This window comes from Aedes aegypti, chromosome 1 (genome assembly GCF_002204515.2).
Source record: "Aedes aegypti strain LVP_AGWG chromosome 1, AaegL5.0 Primary Assembly, whole genome shotgun sequence".
NCBI lineage: Eukaryota > Metazoa > Arthropoda > Insecta > Diptera > Culicidae > Aedes > Aedes aegypti.
Window position 1 is genome coordinate 188861017 of NC_035107.1, and position 16423 is coordinate 188877439.

Genomic DNA, 16423 nt, shown 5'->3' on the forward strand with positions numbered 1-16423 from the left:
CCCATGCAAGTTTTGCTGTTTGTTGTATGATCATTCTATTAACGACGTCAGTCACCTGCAGCATCCATCATGTCGCGCACACCTCGCTGCTGTGGAAAAGAAACCGGCTCAGCGCCGTGCACACATACCGTCTTGAATGAACCGAAGACAACAGTAATTGGCCGCCGCAGTGATAATCTAAATTCGCAATACAGCGACGATTTAACACCGGCGAATGGACTTAGAGCTCAACAAGTTCGCTCAATCTTCCACCGCAGTCTCAGCTTTTGCAGGTTTCAGTTCAGGTTCATCTCTCGAGTAAGCCAGACTGTGCGATTCAAAGAATCAAGCTTTCGTTGATATTTTTAGTGGATCGAAAATCTAGTCTACGGGATGATCCTCCGGTTGTTATCGGTAGGATTTCTGGTTCTACTGGTTGTTGGAAGTTCCGATCAGCAAGGTAACTATCGCCGTTGGAAAGTGTGTTGAATGACAATCTGCGAAATTAACGGTTTTTTGAGATTCGAAACCGGTTCCATTCTCTCACAAGTTATAGCTCACTGAACGGTTCCAAAATTTGTTAACATTAACCTTGACTTTGCTAATGATATGATGAATTTCCGAAAATATATATGTGATAACAGGAAGGTCAAGGCCAAATAGCGTTGATTTGATTTATTTTCACTTTGTATGTGTAGGTATAACTAAACACGAGGTTCAAAACGGTTGTCATTCTTTGGAAAAAATATTCAAATCAACTAGAGTATATTTATGAACATCTCGATGGCAGGAATAATAATTAATAAGCTTGGCATTGGATTACGCTTTTAATATGGGGCATTTCCAGCACAAAATGCAAATACATTTTCAGACTGACTATTTTAATCCAAATGAAACTTTGCGCATGCATTGCAAAATATTCTATTTGGAATGTTAAATGAAAATTTTGCTGAAATTCTTAGACTAGGTATTGAAACGTGCCTTGAAATAAAAGTGCTTAATAATTGAAAAAAACATCAAAAACAGTGCATTTGATCAAAATAGTGCCTTCTAGGGAATAACATATGTTATGAAAAATACACTGGGAAATAATCATAATGATTCCACGTTTGCTCTATGTTTGTCAAATATACGATTATGATTGTTTATTTTTTTTATAATATTCAAAACAATTAGAAATATCAAATTGGTGATACATACATTCAATACCAAAACTAGATTTTAATCAAGATTCCAACTTTTTTGTTTATCATAATGATTTCCTGGATGAAACATGTGATGGAGTTGAACTCATCATTTTTTTGTGTGGTTTGAAACCAAAATTGTCTAAACTTTGGGTGTTTCTGTTAAACACAGCTTTGTTAATATACTTTCATAGCTGCCTATTTTCCTTTTCAATGCACTGGGCAGCAAGTTAGTTCGCTTCAAACTGACTTTTGGAATTTGTCTCGCAATAAGTTTTTTTTTTGTTATTGGGGGCTTTAATACAAAACATCGCTCACGGAATAATTTGCAATGCAATTCCAACAGCAGATTATTATTTGATGAGTGCTCTTTAGGGTAAGATCAGTATTTTTGAATCCATCACAATGATATCCCTATTTGTTTTTATTCTTCTGGAAATATTTCTAAGATTTTTCTTATAACTTGTTCGTTTATTTGAGGCTCAATTGCGATTACCTCTTTACGCTTTACTTTCATTTTTTGTATTTTTTACAATTTATTCACTTTTCAGTACTAGAGGTTAATGATTGTAATTTTTGGAAGGAAGGACATGGTTAGGATTGGGTCTAGGGTTCTCTGCAGCTCATATCATTGTTTTTTTATTCACTTGGTGTTACATCAATTAGTTTGACAAAACCACGTAGGTCTGCCACCGTTCCAAATGTTCTGCCGACAATATCCATATCATTCGCGAAGCAAACAAATTGGCTGGATCTTGTGAAAATCGTACCTTAGTTAGTGAACCCGGCTCTCCGCATGACACCTTCTAGCACGATGTTGCACAGCAGGCACGAAAGTCTATCCCCTTGTCGTAGTTCCCGGCGGGACTCGAACGAACTGGAATGTTCGCCAGAAATCTTCACACTATTTTGTTTTTAGTCTTGTGAGCTCTCCGGGAAAGCAGTATTTGTCCATGATTTTCCATAGCTCTTTGCGGTCGATGCCATCATAAGCCGCTTTAAAATCGATGAACAGGTGATGCGTCGGGACTTGGCATTCACGGCATTTCTGAAGGTTTGCCGGCCACAAGCTTGATAACTTCCCACAAACTTATTTGCTATTGGTGATAGACGACAGGAGATAATCTGGTATAGCACTTTGTTGGCGGCATTCAGGATAGTGATGGCACGATAGTTTTCACATTCCAGTTTGTCGCCCTTCTTGTAGATGGGGCATATGACCCCTTGCTTCCACTCCTCCGGCAGCTGTTCCGTTTCCCTGATTCTGACAATCAGCCGGCGGCAGACAAGCGGCCAACCTGTCCGGGCCCATTTTGATGAGTTTAGCTCCAATACCATCCTTACCAGCTGCCTTTTTGTTCTTGAACTGATTAACGCCGTGCTGACGTAGTCACTTCCTCCGCTGTCGTGACCCTCTGCGTCTGTTCTCCGTGCCATTCAGGTGTTCATCGCAGTGCTGCTTCCACCTTTCAATAACCTCACGTCCATCCTTATCCCTACACATTTTGGCTCGCGGTAGGAAGCCTTTTCGGGATGCGTTAAGCTTCTCGTAGAACTTTCACGTTTCTTGTGAACGATGCAACTGCTGAATTTCTTCACATTTAGAGGCGGGTACCACTTTTCTTACATCCGTATCCACTTCGAATATTGATCGTCACTTGGATTCCATGACATTCCCAGAACTCGCTTCGTCGTTTTCTCTTTATTGGCTTCGATCCCTGGGATCCAGAGTCCCCGACCCGTCGCAGAACGGTAGAAGATTATTAGACAGCCAGTTCATGATGGTGTAACCTCCATTTGCGTGAACTTGCTCTACCTCCAGTGCAACGTCGATTGCTTCCTCCTTGGTGTCAACACTGTCCAAGTAGTCATCGACTTAATGCTTGAACGCTATTGCTGAGGCTGCTATCAGGAAGGTTTCTCTGTGCTCATTGGCGTTTAGGTTTTTTATATATTAGGCCTGACACGGTGAGCATGTCGACTTAAAGGTCTCCACATCCATTGTGTATACCTCAATGGACTGAGTGGGGTCTTTACGGTATAGAAATCTCTGCGAATGTGTATCATTAGGCAAGATGCGAAACTGATGAAACATTTGTTTGCTCACTAAATCCGAAAAAGACTGTTAACAATTTACCTAGTTAGAAGATCAGGCCTCTTTTATCATGCTATTGAAAGAGATTCTTTTGACCTTCGCTGCAGCGTCCCACACAAGGCGTATTTCCCCGGCTTTCTGGCATTTTGCCACCCATCGGTAGGTACCAAACTCTTGCCGGATCCGCTGACTTCAGCTCCTCTGGAGTAGCATGGTGTATGTAGTCGTACTCAAGATACTAGCCGATTTGTCTATGGTCACTTTCATGCTAGACACCATCGAATCGTGGATGACTTGAGTCAATATGCAGTTGGCTCAGTTCGGACGAACGCGTTTTCAGTTCTGCGACCCGGATCGTTTTCGGATTTCTACTCCCGTATAGTACCCGAACGGGGAATTCGTTTTATGCTGTTGGACAAATGTTGCCTATGCTGTGGGCAAACGATAAAACGGAACACAGCTAATCCTTGAAAAAGGCACAATACATGTGTCCGAAACGTCGGATGTAAGCAAAAATCCGTTTTTGCGTTTTATTTAAGACTGAAAGCCATAACCTCAAACGTTAACTTCTTCCTAACCCAGTTTTTGGCAGGCTGTGGATGCTTCCGGAAGTATCTGCACAGATTTGGACACACAGAGTCTCTAAATTGTCCGAATATCAAGGAGACCCCGGAGCATGTTATATGCGACTACTCTCGATTCAGGGATGCCAAGCTAGATGATGTCAGAAATCGCAAGCGTCCTAAATCCGGACAACATCGTACGAACATGTGCCAGCATGAAAGCTCTTGGAATGCTGGTAGACAGGGGGATAATGCAGATTATGTCGTTGCTGCAAAAGAGATGGCGTGAAGACCAGAGAGCTCCGGGTCGCGATCGGAGTAGGCTAGATCCTCCACCGTGGACTAGACCAAGTAAAGCGGGAGCCTGCAAACCGGATGTCATCCTCCGACAGGAATTGCAGAACCGACCCTGGCACTTGGCCGACCAACGCCAAGTCGAAGTACGTTGAGTCCACCGCCGCGGTCTAGCTGAGTAATACGCGAAACAGCAACGGCAAATGGTTGTCGGGGCGTCTGTGAACCGGAAGTTTCCCTCGACCGGAATCGCAGGACCGACCTCGGCATTTGCTCGGATAGCATCTGTTCGGGAGATCTTACGCCGCCGAGGAAATCTTCATCGGAGTATGATAGATCCACCACCGGGGACTACTCTGTGAAGTATATAGCGTATCACTGGCTTGAGTCGTCGAGACGCCAGTGAACCGAAACTTATCCTCCAACCGGAATCGCTGGACCGAACTCTGCATCCAACTGGTCAACCAGGAGTGTTCGAACAGAAGCAGCGGAGAACGAGTCGTCGTAGAGCAACGGGATGCACATGTGCGTCCAGTAAAAGTCCAACAGGGCTTCGATGCGAGGCCAGCTCAAGGCAAGTATGCGTCGTCGCACAGAAAGCTGTCCAAAACCCGCCCAGTGAGATATTCAACCGCCAATTGGGCAAAACGAGTAGTCGCAGAGACACCATAGAAATGTCGTAGTAAGCAGCGTTTTAGACATTAAGCTCCAACAGTGAACTTGTAGAACAGCTAGAGGCTGAGATTGGCTAAGTACATGAGCACAACCCTCTCCCGATGAAGTTGCGTGATGTAGTTCCGGGGGAGATCGATGCACAGGAGCACTGTGCATAACTGCATATTTGTAACATTCGACAAACGTAGGCATTGAGTAAATGGAATACTTTTTTCTTCTTATTGGCATTAACGTCCTCACGAGGACAGAGCCGGCTTCTCAGCTTAGTGTTCTTATGATTCCGTAAGTTGATCGAAAGTATTTATCACTTGATGATTCTCCACGGTATGAACCCGGCATTGTCGAAAATGTCGAATGTGACAAATATGCAGTTCTTTCGACACCGTATTTTCTACCAGAGTCTTGGATGACTCATCGTCTAAAAACGCAAATGTTTCCGCCGATCTTCCTCTCCAGTACAAGCGCACAGGTAGATTCCTATTTTTTTTTACCTTCTGAGCGTGATATTCGTTTACCCGTTCGCTTGTTTCTACCGTTACCGCTGAGTCCATCGTTTCATCTTTCGCCGGCCTGTTTTGCTTGTGGAGAACAGCATGTAGAAGTTGACCCAAGCACGTCCGGCACAAATGGTGATCTTGGACGACCTTCCAACGACTTTCTGGATCTATTTTTTTAATATAGCACAATGTCTATTTTTTTACTGCGGATCCTCACACGCTAGACACCACACTAATGGAGAGGATCCGGATTCGATGACGCAGATCCCTTTACTGATTTTTCTACCCCATGAGCGTTCAGGAAGTTTTCTTTTATTTCCCCTTCTCGTTCCTAGTCGGCTTCGTTACAAGCCCTCAAGTTTTCCGAAATGACCGTGACGTCCACAGCCGCTACGACAAGTGTAGACAAAAAAGCCAAGAACGTGCGAAGATCAACTGCTGGAAACTGCCGCTTGTACAACGCCCAATCATGGCGCAACCGCCCCGGAGCTTTCTCGACTCTTGGAGTAACACTGGGTTGCACAAATGTGCCACTTGACCCGCAGCCTCGAGATGGTCGCAGAAATTCTGCACAACTAACATATCCGGCTTTGGAATCAGTACCTTTCTTACTTGATTGATTAAATTATGAATAATAAGCTCAGGGCGCATGAAAAGCACATATAAAGTGGGTAACATTTGAAGTACACATGCCGGTAGCAGTAACCGACTTTTAACTGTGTCGTACGCCTTACCTGGCAGCTCGTTACAAACGCACCAGATTTTAGACATCAGAATGGACCATACTGTTGGACTGCCTCCTTGTCCGTCCGTAGCTGTAAAATGCCCGAATTAGAAAAGGGCGAACGAGGGGTGTCCGCGGTAGTTCTGCTAGTTCCCGCAACAATAGGTCTTTTTCAAAACGTAGGCTAGAAAAAATTGCAAAACTTGATGGGAATTACCATATCGGATATCTAATAATACAGACGCATAGTTTCACTCAATTGGAAAAGGTTTAGATTTACTCTATTTTAAAGGCTCTCAGCCTTCTGCAGAATTTACTTCTTAATTCAAACAATCATTGACGCGTCTAAGCGATTTGAGTTTTGAGCTGGTATTGCTCCATGAACAATAATCTCGGAGCAAGAGTGTTCCGTGAAGCAATTATTATGTAAGTCAAATAATCAGCGGGGATTTCCCAAAATAATCTCTTTTCAGAATGTAAAACACCAACAAACAAACGTGGACTATGCGTCTCGTTCTATGACTGCCCCAGCATGCTCTCCTTTTTCGGCGATCGAATATTGACGTGGGAAGAACGGGACTTCCTTAGGCGTTCCGTCTGCACCGGAGCAACCTCCGGGCGTCAACCGTATGTTTGCTGTCCGGATCGGAAGACGGACAATAAAGATGCCGCTAGTACTACAACACCGGTTCCGGTTCTCACTTCTGTTCTGACGTCGGCGGACAAAGACAAACCCATAGAAAAGGAAAACCGCGTTGGAGGACTGCTTCCGGATCCGACCAAGAACGAGTGTGGCATCAGTATTGGAATGCGAATCTACGGAGGTGAAAATGCTGACATCGATGAGTTCCCATGGCTGGCGATGCTACAATATGAAAACCACCGAGGAGAACGTAAATACAGTTGTGGAGGATCGTTGATCAACAATCGCTACGTGCTTTCGGCGGCACATTGCGTTGTTGGCGAGGTGGAAAAGAAAGAAGGCAATTTGTAAGTGGCTATGCAAATCATCTGAGAAAAAACTTACGATCGTGAATCGTCTTTTTTTAGGGTCGGCGTCCGGTTGGGTGAATATGACACGACCACAGAAATTGACTGTATCACGCTGGACGGTGAGCAAATTTGTGCAGATCCGCCAATCGACGTCCCAGTGGAAGAAAAGCTCGCACATCCAGAATACAACGAAAAGTCGATGCTGAATGACATTGCACTGCTGCGGTTGGATCGGGACATTCAGCGAACGGATTTCATTCAACCGGTTTGTTTGCCCGCGTCCAACTTCAAGAACTCGCTGGCTGGTGATGTCAATTTCGTTACCGGGTTCGGGCGAACTTTGCAAGGTGAGTTGGAATGTTTGGCTGAAATTTGAAATCATGAATTTTTGACCGTTTTGTCTCATATTTCGAACAGATTAATATTTCGAGCACCCATGTTTTGTGTGGAGATTTAATTGAAACAGTTAAGTCACTGCGAGCCTTAACCCTTTGCCTGTGTTTGGGGACAATATGACTCCAGAGCACTTTAACGGGGTTGTATTTTTTTTGTTAGTGAAATTTTTTCATACTTTGATGAGTTTCCGCGATTTTTTTTTATTTGCGCAAAGGTTTTTTTAATTATCTTGAAAAATAGTTTTCTAGAGTAAATTTTATAAAAACAGTACGGTGTCATATTAACCCCAAATTTAAATCGCTGTAGCTTCGCGAAATACCAATGGATTTTCCATTTGTCTGCAGTTTTGAAAAGCGAATTTAATTGAGTTTTACAAAAATATATAGGATAATTCAGAAGGGGGTGGGGGTTAATGTAGAAAAAATGTCCGAAAACAGCGAGTTTTTGAAACCTTGCACGCTTTTATCTAACTAACAGTTATACATAAAATTACACTTTCGTCAAATAAAATTTTCATCAGTGGAAGGACTAATATAGTACACATTGATTAGTTTAGAAGAATAGAATTTCACCACAGGCGCTGGCTTAGAAAATGTTACTATATGGAGCTCATATATTTGTTATGACATTCTATATATCAAGATACTAAGTATTTGGAAGAATGCTCACTTCATCAAACTTGCTTTTTTAATCAAGGGCTATAAGCTGTAAGTCTGCTTAACTCAAAAAACTGCCACAAGGAGGCGCTGGTAAGCATCAAATATTCAAAACTTATAAATCTCAAGTTTGAGTTATGTTAGAATACTAATGTCTTTAGCAATGTTGTTCATTTGTTCGACAGCTGCAAAATGATTTTTCGTTTTGTTCCATATGTTGCCAGAAGCATGAGCTAGTTTTCAGTAAAGTTGCTATTTAAGCCATGAATTGGTTCGCTACCTGATTACCCGAGCAGAAGAAAAAAACTACTCAATAACAAATTGATGTATTCCATACCAGATAATTTCCAACACTTACAACTTGAATGAGGTATGAATGAGCCCTGCATAAGAGGTAAAATATCTCAAATAATACCTTCTGCATATTCTACAAACACCAAACTTTGATCAGGTTTGTAATAACTAAATAATACATAATGGATTTTCATATAAAAGTGAATTTTTTCAATAGTAGTTCAATACCTCCAGCAGTTCTCAATAGCTATCGAAAACCAAAATGAAGTATTTATAATTGTTTTGAACATTTTTTTCAAATACTATTTGAATACCAAAATGAGGTATTGATAACTGAACAATACCTAATTGTGGTATGATACCAAAATATGGTATGCGTAAGTTATTACGAGTTATTCTTTTCTTCTCGGGTAGTATGAAATAGTGTCAATAGGTGGCATTTATGAGCATCAAATATTTATAGCCCATTTGTCTCAAAACGGCACGGTAAATGGCTGGGAATGGCGTACCATTGATACCTCGCGTACCTACAGGAGTACAATAGACCCCATTGTGTGGTCCTTAGCCTCTTGCCTAGCAACTCCTTTCCCTACCTCCTCGTGGTACTGGCCGGGGTACGAGTAACCTTAGGGAAGATCGGGTAAACAACCCCGGTGGGAGCTTTGGTCGTATGCTGACAGGGAATGGGGGGTTTGCTTCTGCAAACCTGGAGCGTCTGTACTCCATGACAGGAGCGGCACACAACAGCGTCTGTTCCCCATGTCAGAGGCGACTAATCAACGTCCGAGTGCCAGAGAAGGACTCTAAGCTAAACTGCGCAGGTTCTCCGGAAATTTAGGGGACACGGAAAGTGTCAGGCCCTGCAAGCAACGAATAATCAACGAGAGAATACAAATCGGGACAATCGGCGAAGACCACAGCGACGTAAAGGAACTAGCGATTAGAAGCTCGGTACGTGGAACTGTAAATCTCGCAACTTCATCGGGCCCACACGCATACTCGCCGACGTGCTGTAGCGCTGCAGGAGGTGTGCTGGACAGGTTTGATGGTACGAACGTTTAGAGGTAACCATACCATCTACCAGAGCTGCGGCAACACACGTGAGCTGGGAACAGCTTTTATAGTGATGGGTGATATGCACAGGCGCGTGATCGGGTGGTGGCCGATCAACGCACTGCAAGTTAAGGCTCAAAGGCCGGTTCTTCAACTTCAGCTTCATGAACGTGCATAGTCCTCACTCCGGAAGCACTGATGATGACAAGGACGCATTTTACGCGCAGCTCGAACGCGGCTGACGAACGAGAACGGCATATAACCGATAGATTTTGCCGCATCCAAGAACATAGCCATTCGCAGCACCTATTCCCAGCACAGCCTCCCGTTTCGATAGACAGAATCACAAATCGTTCACGTTTTGATCGATGGACGGCACTTCTCCGATATAACCGAAGCCAGAACCTATCGTGGCACTAACATTGACTCTGATCACTATCTAGTGATGGTGAAACTGCGTCCAAAACTATCCGTCATCAACAATGTACGGTATTGACGCCTGCCTAGGTATAATCTAGCACGACTGGCCCAACCGAACGTCTCCGCCGCATACGCGCAGCATCTTGAGGTATTGTTGCCGGAAGAGGGCGAGCGACGAAGTCCCTCTTGAGGACTGCTGGAGCAACATATAAGCAGCCATCAACAACGCTGCCAAGAGCATCGCTGGGTACGTGGAAATGAGGACATGTAACGATTGATTCGACGAAGAATGCTGGCAGGTTTTGGAGATGAAGGATGCAGCGCGAGCTGCAATGCTGCAGCAAGGAATGCGACAAAACGTGGAACGATATAGAAGCAAATCCGCCTATTCCGGGACAAAAAGCGCCGCCTGGAAGAAGCAGAATGTGAAGAAATGGAACAGCTGCATCGTTCACAAGAAATGCTAAAGTTCTACGAGAAGCTTAACGCATGTTAAGCCGAAATGTGTAGGGATAAGGACGGAAGATCTTGACGGACGGACGTCAGGTGATTCAAAGGTGGAAGCAGCACTACGATGAACACCTGAATGGCACGGAGAACACAGGCGCAGAGGGTCACGACAGCGGAGGAAGTGACTACGTCAGCGTGGCGGATGAAGAAAACCATCCTACCATCCTACATTGAGGGAAGTTAATGATGCCATCAACCAGCTCAAGAACAACATAGCGTGTAATCAATGCGCTTGAAAGAAATTGTGGGCTTAGGCGTATTGTGCTACGGAGTGTGGGTTCGATTCCCGCCCCAGTCGGGAAAAGTTTTCGTCAAACGAAAAATTCTTCACTGGTCCACTGGTCGTTCCGTGTGTCCGTTGTCTAATGTTAGTAATGTTCAGTCTGTGCAGCCTTTGGCTGTAGATGGTGTAAATTGTCTTTTTCTTTTTTTGATTTTAATACAGGAATTGAAAAACCTTCAAAAGATCTCAGACTGAAACAACAGGTATACTCGGCGGGGGTAAGACATTCCGCATAAAGGCGTTTCGCATAAGGAGGATTCGCATAAAGACGTTTGGTATAATGAGATTTATATATATATTAATTCTACCTGTTCTTGTATGAAACTGCAATATGCGAAACTTCCTTATGCGAAATGGGTCACCCCCATACTCAGTAGGTGCACCAAAAAATGACATATGTAATGCACTACAAATAAGTCAAAGATTTCCTCGGGATACCCTTTTCCCTAGAAGTATTTCCCTACAAATCTACGAGGATGTCAACGAAATGTTTGCTTTAAAATATATTGTTAGCTATCCAGCAAAATTCTTCATTGAATATGCTGAACGAACAGCTAATATGAATATTTCTAGAAACTTGGTCGTGATCTTCTTCTTTGAAGTAAATTATTCACCAACATTCCAAATATCTTGGGGGCCGCCTATTTATAACGTAAAAGTTTATGGGAGAAGGAGGTCTGGTGTTTCTTATGCGCCAAACTTTTTTTTAATTTTCATAAAAATAAATCTTACTATGGGGGCGAGGGAGATTTGAAAACCAAAAAAATAGCTCACGTAATTAACAGACGGTCCCTTGTGAAATATTTGTCAAGAATCGTCTACCAAGAATCACTCATACAGATATCTGTCAAAAATCTCACCACAGATCCTGCTGATAGATTCGAAGGAAATTGAGCGGCAACATTGAACAATTTCGAATTTCTTCAATCTCGTCAATATAAGGACCTCGTCAGGAAGCTTACACCATTTCTAGAGAAAGCTTGCGCTGAAAAACTAAAGCTCGCGCTGAAAAACTAAGCATCGCTGCACATTGGGGAATACCGAACCCAAAGGTGGAAAAAATTGATAACTTCCACAATAGAAAGATAAAAAATAAGTTTTATAGCTCATTCGAAAGGAAATCGATTGGTGATGGTTTCGTGAATGTGGGGCCACTCTGGGATAAGCTATGGTGCCCGTTTTGCCCCAATTCCTTGAAAATTTTAGATTTTCATGTTGTTTTGAGTAAAACTATTTTATTGTGGAGATTATTTCCGATGAAATCCATCATTTATAGTCCAATCAACAATGTTTCACAGAGAACGTTATAAAAAGATGGAAATTTAGGGGATTATGGGGCCAAATGTACAATGAATTATTTTTGAAGAGGAATATTTGTTTTAAATTGTTTCAACGTGGTTTTTATTGAAATAAATTCTAAAATAGTCAAATAATCATGAATATAGTTTGCAGAAATAAGTTGTAGTAAAATTTGCAGAATATGTATGATAATTATGTATGCTCTATGCAACATATTGTGAATAATTTACCTTCTTATATCACAAATTCCAATCATTTCCAAACGATGTGCGATAGTTTGGGTAAACGATATTGATCTAAATGATCGATTGCCGTTAGCCTCATTGATAGGAGATAGTGGGAGCATATAGTTTTTTGGCTATTTTTGCCCCAATTCCCCTGAACACGATTTCTTTCGTAATTAATTCAACTTGTTTTCCTAAATCAAATTTATAATGTACTGAATTGTTTATTCTGTATCTGATACAGTATTTAAATCCTAGAACATAGGAGATTTTGGGGATCTTTTACACATAAACAAAAAAAAAATTACCAAATAAAAAAAAATCAAAAATGAATCCATCAATAAATCATCAGCCGTTTTTTTCTGATTGCAACAAATTTCTCAGGATCAGGTTAGTTATTCAATTATTACTGTAGCAATTTCGTGAGAGTCAAATTGCATTTTACAAGAAATTATTCGGGAAATAATTTTGTCTTTATATGGATATTTGGTATTCAATATTCCAATTGCCATCATACACTACAGAAAAAGTTATCATAAAAGTGATAATGCAGTTGTTAATAATGCTCAATTCTAGATTTTTCCAAAATCGATCATTCTTTTCATTAGTATAGTTTATAGTTACTATGTTTGTTATGTTGCCTCTACATTAGCTGTTAACAGATTGCTTGTTGGTTGACATCAATGTTCCTCATGGTGAACCTTACTTTGTTAATATTGTAAACAGTAATTATGGTTACATCTGTTTGACTGAATTTCAAGCATGTTCAAGAGCCTTCTAAAATGCATAAAATTGAAATTAATTAACTCATTACGCGTGGTAAAGATGGACAAATTATGGGTGAAAATATGAAAAAAAAAATCCACGAGCTCGGCTGGGATTTGAACCCAGGACTCTTGTATGCTAGACGAGCGCTTTACGGGCTCGGTAGCTTAGTTGGACCCAGATAGCCGTAGCGGTAAACGCGCAGCTATTCAGCATGACCATGCTGAGGGTCGAGGGTTCGAATCTCACCGGTCGAGGATCTTTTCGTAAAGGAAATTTTCTCGATTCCCAGGGCATAGAGTATCATCGTACCTGCCACACGATATACACTTGCAAAAATGGTCAATCGGCAAAGAAAGCTCTCAGTTAATAACTGTGGAAGTGCTCATAAGAACACTAATCTGAGAAGCAGGCTTTGTCCCAGTTGGGACGTAACGCCAGAAAGAAGAAGAAGAAGCTTAGTTGGTAAAGCACTCGTCTAGCATACAAGAGTCCTGGGTTCAAATTCCAGCCGAGCACTTGGATTTTTTCAATAATTTCACCCATGATTTGTCCATCTCTATCACGCGTAATGAGTTAATTAATTTAATAACCATGCGGATTGGATTACCAAACAGCTCAGTATAAGCATCAATTTATTTTGAATTAAGCATTATTAACTACTACATCTTCAATCAAAATATACCATGTTGAAATATAGGCAGAGCTACTTGGGCACTTCCACGCAATTTTATTCTCATGAAATGTCTTCAAAATGCAATTTTAATTTAACTAATTTAATTCTGAGTGATTTGTTTCAATCAGAAAAAAAAAACTGCAAATAGTTACTTAATGAATCATTTTTTTTTTTGTAAAAGATCTCCATAGTATCCCATGTTTTAGGATTTAAATACTGTATCAACTACTGAATAAACAATTTAGCACATAATAAATTAAATTCGGAGATATCTGTTCAATTAATTATGAAAGAAATCGTTTTTAGGGGAATTGGGGCAAAAATAGCCAAAAAAAAACTATATGCTCCCACTATCTCCTATCAATGAGGCTAACGGCAATCGATCATTTAGATCACTATCGTTTACCCAAACTATCGCACATCGTTTGGAAATGTTTGAAATTTGTGATATAAGAAGGTAAATTATTCACAATATGTTGCATAGAGCATACACAATTATCATACATATTCTAAAAATTTTAATACAACCTACTTCTGCAAGCTATATTCATGATTCTTTGACTATTTAAAAATTTATTTCAATATAAAAACACGTTGAAACAATTTAAAACAAAAATTCCTCTTCAAAAATATTGCATTGTACATTTGGCCCCATAATTCCCTAAATTTCCATCTTTTTATAACGTTCTCTGTGAAACATTGTTGAATGGACTAGAAATGATGGATTTCATCGGAAATAATCTTCACAATAAAACAGTTTTACTCAAAACAACATGAAAATCTTAAATTTTCAAGGAATCGGGGCAAAACGGGCACCATAGCTTATCCCAGAGTGGCCCCACATTTACGAAACCATCACCAATCGATTCCTGAGAAAATTTCCTTTCGAATGAGCTATAACTTATTTTTTATCTTTCTATTGTGGAAGTTATCAATTTTTTCCACCTTTGGGTTCGGATTTCCCCAATGTGCGCTGGTTAGGTAAATTTACTTGGCCTGCATTCTCTAAAATTTACAGTTGTATCAAAAATGGGGACGTACCTGGTGTAGTGGTTAGAACACTGCCCTCTCACGTCGAGAACCTGAGATCGAATCCCATCCCCGACATAGTACTTATGACGTGAAAAGTTATAGTGACGACTTCCTTCGGAAGAGAAGTAAAGCCGTTGGTCCCGAGATGTGCTAGCCCCATGGCCAAAAATCTCGTTAATAAAGATAGAAAAAAAATGCGGTCCGAAAATACCACTTTTGAAATACGAATAAGGTAATCGATTCGTTACGTTTAATTATGAATCAATCAATCACGACACTTATTTACAATGGCTTCGCAGACCCCCTGAAGGATCGTCACGACCCCCTGGGGGTCCACGGATCACCGGTTGGGAAACCCTGATATATAAATAGTAACCTATATTAAGTTAATGTTCATCTCGTAAAAAATGTTAAGAGGTCGTACACAAATTAAGTCACGCTCCAAGTGGGGGAGGAGGTCAAACATAGCGCGACAAGCCTTACACAAATTTTAGAGGACTCATACAAAAAGCGTGACAAGGGGAGGGGGGTTGTCGAAAAAGTCGAAATTTCGTGTGACATAATTTGGGTACCATCCCTAAATGAAATCTCAAATGCGATATCTTTTTGACCATTTATGACAATCAAGTCTAATCTCGGACAGATAACTGTTAAGAAAGATTCGAAATTACTGCAGTTCTATACATTCTAAATTCGCCTTATATGTAGATTGGTTAATATACACATGGAACGTATTTTCATTTCTAGTCTTTTTTATGACTAATACTTGTAGTTTTCATGTCACTTTAGGATCACTTTTTGGTCACAATTTTGACTATTTTGGTCACTAAAGTCACTATTATTTTGCTGTCTGACTGCTACCAGCCCTGAGCACAGTTTGTACGTTTAGAAAAAGAATCGAAGAGAAATCGATCACTGCAGATACAGTGCAGTGTGATAGGTACTTGATGCAAGAATTATGTTTTATGCATATGTAATACTATCGCGCTATCGTTTAGCCGTTTTTATTTTAAAATTGATCTGCGTCGTTTTCTATGCTTTTAATTGAAGATGATCTCATTTACCGGGGAATCTCCGAAACACTCATTGTTAGGCAAATAATTCTTAAATGACATCATTATTCAAAAACATGCAATAACAAGCGCACCTAATTGCAAGCGAATACCCCCTGCCCCTGTGCAATCCACCTAATTCACACGTTTTGTTTATCTTCTTTATCAACAGGCAGTCGCAGTGCGATCAAGCAGAAGCTTGGCATAAAAGTGTACGACCAGGAGCGGTGCCGCACCAAATTTGCTACCAAAAAAGCCGAAATTACGCCCAAGCAGCTCTGCGCCGGGGGCGACTTTGCCAAGGATTCGTGTCACGGCGATTCCGGTGGCCCTCTGATGAAGCTGCAAAAAGTGTGGACCCTGGAGGGGGTCGTGTCCTATGGCAACCGCTGCGGACTGGAGGATTGGCCCGGCGTTTACACCCGTGTGCAAGCGTACATGAACTGGATCCGAGACCAAGTCAGGAGCTGATGGGTGCGCTTCTAGTGATGTAATGTGACCGGTGATATGGTACAGTGATTTATTATAAGTGAACTGAAGTGAGTGTTTTGAAAATAAAAAGAAACTTTGATTATTCTCGGTGTGTTACTTTACGGGGATTTTTTTAGAACCTGTTTGAATTAAAGCAATCTGTCCTAGGGAAAAAGAAGACTCTCTGATGAATTCCAATATGTGATTGCTGTAATTTATGCTGGTAGAGAAATATAATCAACAACGAAATTCCATAATATGAAGACGGCTTCACAGAAACTGGTTGGT

The 16423-nt window shown here is 41.2% G+C and overlaps 1 protein-coding gene across 3 annotated transcripts in view; it reads left to right on the forward strand.

Annotated features, from left to right (window-relative positions):
• Positions 1–16414, forward strand: part of LOC110679707 (serine protease 7-like) — a 58920-nt gene extending 42506 nt beyond the window's left edge. The window contains exons 2-5 of one of the 3 annotated variants that reach the window (XM_021855327.1): positions 6485–7001; positions 7062–7351; positions 15837–16145; positions 16314–16414. In XM_021855327.1, coding sequence (XP_021711019.1) covers positions 6485–7001; positions 7062–7351; positions 15837–16135 — 1106 coding nt within the window. In that variant the 3' untranslated portion in view covers positions 16136–16145; positions 16314–16414. Of the gene's footprint in view, positions 1–253; positions 440–6484; positions 7002–7061; positions 7352–15836; positions 16242–16313 lie in introns of those variants that run through there. The other 2 variants (XM_021855335.1, XM_021855322.1) reach the window with 2 other exon arrangements.
• Positions 16415–16423: the final 9 nt, after the last annotated feature.